The sequence below is a fragment of the Herpailurus yagouaroundi genome, unplaced genomic scaffold (assembly GCF_014898765.1).
Source record: "Herpailurus yagouaroundi ecotype Mexico unplaced genomic scaffold, PumYag 188, whole genome shotgun sequence".
NCBI lineage: Eukaryota > Metazoa > Chordata > Mammalia > Carnivora > Felidae > Herpailurus > Herpailurus yagouaroundi.
The window spans coordinates 36419740-36427449 of record NW_024412419.1 but is presented as its reverse complement, the minus strand read 5'-3'; the positions used below and the strand labels follow the sequence as shown (position 1 = coordinate 36427449).

Sequence of the window (7710 nt, the reverse complement as noted above, 5' to 3'; positions counted from 1 at the left end):
GCAGAAGAGTCTGGAAGGCCCCTCTTCTGGGCTTGGCATTCCCCCACGGCCCCACACCAGATTTCTGACCTTGTTTGCAAGCGCATTCATACCCACAGCCCCAGAGGTGCATGGACTGGGCTTTCAAATTTTACTTTCCTTTCACTTCAAAAACATTTTCTTGTATGAAACTTTAAGTTTGTTGTACGGGATGGAAAGCATGGCAAAGGCATCCTTTTGCTCATTTTTCTTTGAGATTTTCTGTGAAGAGTAAAGACTCATTTCCTGATACGTTTTCAGATAATACAACTTTCTGTATAGAATACGTAACAGTTGTGTTGGTAGTTAGTGTCTGGGGACATAAAGTAAAAAAAATGAACCCGGATCCAAAAAGAAAAAAAGGAAGAAAAAAAAACAAACCCAGCAGGGGGAAGACACCACCAAAGAGCAGTCTCCAAGAGCTTCGCAGATGCTGCGGGGGCATCACACTGCAAACGTGGTTCGATTATCTGAAGCCATCCATGAAGATCCCCTACAGGACCCGATGCATCTGGGGAAGTGTCTCCTGAAACGGAGTTCCAGCACAACTGTTGCCGGAAGTGCGTTAGAACAGCTGTCACCCCAGAGTGTCTTGGGACACCTCCTCCAGGAATACGGATACAAAGCTCGGCATCATTTCAGGAATGCATGAGCTGCCTCTCCATTTCTTCCCAGTTGAAGCTGTTCTTAACAACTCTGAACTTCTGCCCCTTCTGGGCTCTCCCTCCCTGGGATGCATCATGAATCCTTGCAGCTTTCGTACAAATAGCCCAAGTAGAGTGTGCTATACTTTGGCACATATAATACGACATCACTTGGTTAGATGTAAAATCTTTAAAATTACGCCACAGCGTTTATCACCTGGTTTTGTCACGGCTTCATTTCTTAATACCCCAATTGCCTCAGGCGGTGTAAGCGGCTCAGACCCTGTCAACCTCTAAGGGGCCCCGGGTTCTATTATGACCTCTGCTTCATAGATGAGAAAGGATCCTGAGGACCGTGTTTTCCTTCTTGCTTTCCCTAAGCTGCTCCCATGATGCCGTGCTGTCAGTGGTCAAGTCAAAGCATCCTACATGCCATAAGAGAGGCACAGGGCTGACTTACAACCTTCAGGAGAGGCGGCAAGAGGTGGGATTCCTGGGGCGATGCCTGTGTAGCTTGAGTTCACCTGCAAACAAGTGGCAGGTGGGATTAAGGCCTCACTTTCTCCCTGGGTCTCCGCGGGCCTGGGAGAAGGGCATGAGCAGGCTGGCTTAAGGTTTACCGGTGTGCTCTTTGCCTCTCCTTGCAATGCTTTGCTTTGGGCTTCATTTATCCAAACCCTGGCTCTCTGCTGGCTATCCCCAGACCAGGCAAAGGCCCAGCTGGCTGTTGCACTGACCCAGGAGGGCAGGCCCTGGAATGCACCGCTCTTGCTAATGAACAGACACTGGCCTCTTGTGGAGGATGCCAGTTACCCCAGCACGCAAGGCTACCCTTCCCACATCCCCTCCTCACAAGGAGCAGCTCATGGACTGGCCTCCCAGGGCTGAGGTTGAGGCCATGGAGGGCGGGGAGAAAGGACCCCAACCCCAAGCACCCTGAGCAGACTCTGGGGTTGCAGGCCTTCCTGCAGGTGGTCAACTCTAAGGTGGAGAAGAAAAGGACTCCAGTCCCCAGGACCTATCTTTAAAGCGAAAGGAGCGGCTTGGCCACTGGGTCACGGCCCCTCTGATCGGCCAGCGGGTGGGCGGAAGGCAGGAAGGAACTGCCTGGCCCCAAGCCCAGCTCCTGGCGACACCGGCTGGGGGCCGCTGCAGGGAAGGAGGGAGGCAGCACCCAGCCCACTGAGCCCTTCTCCTGCTGGGGCGGACTTCTTCTAGAGAGGGAGAAGTCTTCCATCCGCTGTGTGAGCAAAGAAGACAGGAGGGTGGTGAGGAACTGCCAAGTCTCTGGGGACCGCAGCTGGAAGTGAGTGCGGCTCCTCTCCCTCTGTCTGAGATGGAGGGTGGCCCCCCGGAGTGGGGAGGGAGGGACCCAGGCAACAAGGCCAGATGGATATAAGACCCAGCATTGTCAGTGACCAGCTCTGTGACCTTAACTTGACCTAACAGATTCTCAGTGTCCTTACTTGGGAAGGCTATGAAATAACCCTGTGCACGGCTGTGGGAAGGGCCAGAGTTGCCTACAGATTGCTTAGCTCAGCTCAGCTCATAGTAGGTCCTCAACAAACAGTCTTTGTCGTGGCGAGTTGCCTTGGCCTGTATTGAGGGTTGAGGCTTGGTGGCTGTAGCTGGCACCCCCTGCAGTAATATGCTCCAGGATTCAAAAATTCCTTAGGAAGAAAAGAGACTCCCGCCCTCCTTGCCTCAATGTGCCCCGAGGCTGTGCCCCAGCGGGCCAAGGCCCATCTGATGCAAATCCGAATCCGCATTCGCATTTCACCGAGGAGTCTTTTGGCCGGAGGGAGTGGAAGGACCTGCTCGGCTGGAACGTTTTTTTTTTTTTTTTTTCTCCCTCCCAGGCGACGTCCGATGGGTGTGTCGGGCAGGAGGTGATATTTGACGGGCCCGCGGAGCCGGCGAGCTGCTGCGGAGCCAAGGGCACCAGGCACTGGGTGAGAGATGGCCTCCCCGGACCCGCCGCCCGCCACCAGCTACTCCCCGCCCGACGTGCCCCTGGGGGTCTCGCTGTTCCTCACCATCCCCTACGCCTTCTTCTTGCCGGAGCTGGTGAGTGTTGCCTCGTGGGCCACCTGCAGAAGGGGAGGGCCTGGGAGAAGCTGGCCGGTGGCTAGAGAGCACTCCCTGGAGAAAGGGAACCCGGGCCAGAGTTGATGTGGTCTCCGATCTCCCCCACGACTCAGGCTCAGCCCGAACGTCCCTAATCCCTCCCTCTGCTCCTCTGACTTCTGCAGTATGGGTGGGTTTCCTCCTTCCAAAACAAACCCACCACGGGTGACAGGCAGGCCACTTGGTGATTGGAGGGGCTGGGGTGGGGGGAAGAGCAGGGGGAGGATGCTGCTTAAATATCCTGGGTCCTCAGGAAGGTGTTGGAAATGGATTTTTATATGGTTTCTCTTCTCCAATTCCTTGCTTGTTTCGGCTTTTCTAAAGTTCAAAATGGGGGAACTGTTTCCTTCTGAGAGAAGGTCTTCCCGTATTTTCTTAATTGTCTTGTCAGCTGACTTTGAACTTTGACTTGTAGACTCTGCTCAGGAGGTAGCTTTTGACAACATCTGCCATAAAACAGTTGTGTGAGACGCCCTGGTCACACACTAGAACGTGTCACTGCGTAACTTACTCTCTGAAGTGCCCTACAGCTGAATGGTGGCCCTGATCCCTGCGGGGGGCAGGCTGGGGGGGGGTCGCGTGTTCCAGTCTGCAGAACTCTGCATACACAGTGTCAGTCAAACCCCAGTCCTCTCTGAGCCGGCTGTCACCGTCCCCTTTCTACTTGTGGGGACACTAAAGTCTAGTGAATAATTCAGGGCAAAGGAGTTTGTTTCGTTTTTTTCAAACACCCTGTGAAATATCTAGCTTATGGGTGATATTTTCTCACCAGCTCTAAATTTGGCAGTGCTGGCCCCAGGCCAGGGAGGGAAAGGTAGAAAGTGGTTCCGGCTTTCAGTCGGACCTGACCAGCCCTCTCGTGTCATCTGCCCGAAAGCTGGGCCTGATCGAGTGACCCCGTGGCAAACTCATTAAAGCGCGCCCATTGATGGCACTAAGAAAGGGAAGGCAGGCAGGGCAGGCCCAGCATTTGGGTGGCTCCAGCTGAGGCCCCACCCAAGAGGCAGGTTTCTGCCAGGCCTGAACCCCGGGGGACATACGTATGGGCATCCTGCCAGACTGATGACATCTTAGTGCTCCTGAAAGTTCTCTGTGCCCGGACCCAGGCGTGTTCCTCACCTCAGAACAACCACATGAACTGCCAGGATCCTGGTTCGTCCACCACTGCATACTGAGCGCATGATTTATGTCAATCTTGCAAGCCCCTGGTACAGGGCCCGCCTTCCCAGGTTCCCTGTCTGCAGGAGGGAGACTCACGAGCACTTCTCCACAGTCAGACTATGCTTGAGGCCGTGACTGTCCTGGGCTGGGACACCAGCATGAGAGACCATCTGACCTTGTCAAACCGGGGAAGGGTCCAGGCATACCACTCAGGAGGCGGTTTTGGTGTTGGATCTCAAAAGACAGGCTGGATTTCCAGGCTGGCGGCCAAGAAAAGGAAAAAGGCTTGGAGTCCAGGAGAGACCAGCAAGGCAGGAGGCTGGAGGGACAGGGCTTACAGAACTAGGGAGAAACCCAGGGGGAAGTGATAGTGAGAGGGGCCTCTCATGGACCCAACCCCATGATGCTGGGCTCCTTATGCTGGTCTCTGGGGCCTTAAGTATCTTAGGGGGTGAGATATCGTCATTGGCTTGATTTTTTTTTCATTTATTTTTCTGTTGAAGTAACTTCAGACTTACCGCAAAGCTGCGTGAACAGTACAGAGGGTTCCCATATACTCTTTACTCAGCTTCCCTTAAGGTCCACATCTTAGCTAATTTAACCATCAAAATCAGGAAATTAGCACGATACTTCCGTTGCTCAACTGTTCTAATAAACCTCATTCAAATTGTGCTGATTTCCCCACCCATGTCATTTCTCTGGTCCAGGATCCAGTCCAGAATCCCGCATTGCATTTGCTTATCTGATCTCCTTTGTCTCCTTCTGTCTTTGTCTTGACATTTTTGAAGAGTACTGATCAGTTACTTTGTGAATGTCCTTTCATTCGGCCTTGTCTGATGTTTCTGCATGACAACTTTAGTTTTAATTCACAAGTGATCCTTATTCATCGTGGGAATACTTAGAAAATGCAGAAATAAATATAATCCATATTTATGTGTATAAATATATATATACATGCATAAATATGAATTATATTTATATATTATTTCATATAATTATATATATAATTATATATATGATTATATTATATATATACACACATAAATATGGATTTAATGGGGTTATTCTGTACATGCTATTCTGCACCTGCCTCTTCCTTAAATCAGCATTCCAAGCATGAACTACAGAATCAAGTGTGCTTGCCTCATATTGGGCCAGGGATGGGGAGGTAAATGGGAGAGAACGGAGAAGGTCAAGTTGGTCGGTTGGTTCTGATCCCATTGAGCAGCACACGTGCTGGGCTGGAGAGGAGGGCGAGATCAGCCCAGCAGAAACGCCTCTGTCCCTGGTCACCTGGGCATGCTGCCCACTGCCACACACTGGGGCTGACACCAGAGCACCAGGCCTTGGAGTCCCAGCAGATTCTCAGTCTGGGGGCTTGAGGCATCATAGACACACATGTGTTTTTCTAAGGACATGAGTCCAGAGGGTGCATTCTAAAACCAGGAGCTCAGGCCAGCAAAAAGGGGCAGAGCAAGTGAAATCCATACCCAGATGCAGATGTAGTCCGTGGTGGGGGTGGCCCAGAGTGGAGGTGGTGGTGGTTTCCTAAACACCCACTGTGACATCTGGAGAGCAGGGTCTGTGCCCAGGGCCTTTCCATGGGAATGAGGGGCCCAAAATACAAGGAGAACAGAACTAAGGAGGAGCTCCAATGAGGCCCTGAGCTCTTCCCCTCGGCTCCCCTGAGGCCCCCCTGCCACCCCGGCTGCCAGCAGCAAGCAGTCGGGCTCTTTTGCAGTCATGACAACGACAAACTAGGGTGGCATAGATTCCAAGAGAATTTTCCATGTTCCCTACCTGCTCTGCACCCAGAGACTGCTCTTACAGGTCTTTGCCTAAGTTGCTTTATCTTACACTCTTTAACATTAAAATGCACATTTGAAAAACATGTATTTTGCAGTAGTTAGAGATTCATAGGCAGTTACAGATATAGCTCAGAGAGGTCTCCCCCAGCTCCCTACGCCACCCCCCCCCCCCGCCGGTGATTACATCTTTTATAACACTGGTCCCATCAAAACCCGGTAAATGACGTTGGTAAAATATGTCCACACTTCTGTGCCGTCTTCTCACGCATGTAGATTCATGTCAGCACCGCAGTCAAGATACAAAACTGTTCCATCACCACAGAGATCTTCCTCCTGCTTGCTTTTTATAGTCCCCCCAACCCACCCTGTCCTCCCTCACCGCCCCCCCAGAACCCCCAGAAACCACTAATCCCATCGCTATAATTTTGTCATTTCAAGTAAGTTATATAAATAAATGGAGCCATAGAGCATGTGGCCTTTACAGATTGGCCTCTTCCATGCCTCAGAACCCTCCTGAGGGGCACCCAAGCTGTGGGGGGTGTGCCAACAGTTCCTTCCTGTGATTGCTCCTAGTATTCCAGGGCAGGGACATGCCGTGGTTTCTTTAACCATGGGCCCATTGAGAAACATTTTAGTCGCTTACTTACAGTGTTTAGCTATTCTAAATAAAGCTGTGTGAACGTTCGCATGGAGGCTTTAGTGTGGATGTTGTTTTCACCTCCCTGGGAGAACCCCCGAGTGTGACTGTTGGGTCGTATCATGAGTGTATGCCTACTTCCTGTTAAGAAACTGACAAATTGTTTTTCCAGAGTGCCTGTACTGTACCATTTTACGTCCCCACCAGCGACGGAGGAGACTTTTTTTTTTTTTTTTTTTTTTTTTAGATTTTAACTTTAAAATTCATGTTTTGTTCGGTTTGCTGTTGAATTCAGATTTCCCGTGTGAAAACGATGTTAATTTCAAAATGTGATCTTCGAGGGCGAATCAGTGTATTTTAAGGTGAGAGCAGACGTGGTGTATTCCATCCGGCTTTCGTTCAGAGAGTGTGTGAGCCGGCTGGTGCCCAAGCGGGGCAGGCTGGCGACCGGGTGACTCACAGCACCACACCCCCCAGCTCCTGATGACCCAGGCCCAGCTCTTCAGCGTACACATAGTTGGGGGCGGGCGGGGGGTGGGGGGGGGGTGGGCGCTGATTACCTGATTACCTGCCTGGCGTGAGTTGACTCATCTTTTTTACAAGATGACAGGGGGATGCCAAGAGCTGACCCAGGCTACTGTGACCCAGGGAGTGTTCTATGAAACAGAGTCCAAGGAAGTCTTTTGATTTTAAACCTTTCACTAGTTAACTTAATTGATTCGATGTTTAATTAAAAAAGACACAGCTAAGAAGATTTCTGGAGTCAGCCAGTTAAAAGATGAAACAATTCGGACACACTGGTGTTTGATGTGTTCAGCTTCTTAATTCGCTTGCACTGTGGCCAGAGGGAAACACTGTGATGCCCCTAGAAGCTCATTCCAGAATCTTCCAGCTGAGAAAGGTCACCGTTATGTCTTGCTTAAACCCAATCCCCAGCTTTACCGTAATTTCAGCCTGCCTCTCCTTTTACTCTGTTTATATGTAAAAGCCTGTCCGAAAACCTGCTGGCCCTCAAGCGGTTTCTGGTCACCTGTGCCTACTGAAGTTACTGCGGAGGCTGAGAGAAGGAGTCAGGGCTCACATCAGGCCTGGCTCAGGGCAGGTGCCCTCCCCTCTGTTGTGACATCCCCTTAAAGCTGGGTTTTCAAAGGGAGAAATCCTTTCCCTTGTTTTTCTGTGCTTCCCTTTCGATTCTCCATACTGTGGGGAGTGTTTGTTTACTCAAAAGTAAGCTCAGTTTGCCCATTTTATTTCGTCCTTGTTGCTTCTGCCCCTCCCTTCACCCCCGCCTCACCCCCATCTGGCCTCCACCTAC

General features: G+C 51.1%; 1 protein-coding gene across 3 annotated transcripts in view; it reads left to right on the top strand.

Annotated features, from left to right (window-relative positions):
- Positions 1–1850: 1850 nt before the first annotated feature.
- The window catches only part of MALL (mal, T cell differentiation protein like), a 26803-nt gene continuing 20943 nt past the window's right edge, over positions 1851–7710 (top strand). Inside the window, exons 1-2 of one of the 3 annotated variants that reach the window (XM_040496700.1) lie at positions 1851–1968; positions 2522–2729. In XM_040496700.1, the coding sequence (XP_040352634.1) occupies positions 2622–2729 (108 nt within the window). In that variant the 5' untranslated portion in view covers positions 1851–1968; positions 2522–2621. The remainder of the gene's footprint in view (positions 1969–2521; positions 2730–7710) is intronic. The other 2 variants (XM_040496698.1, XM_040496699.1) reach the window with 2 other exon arrangements.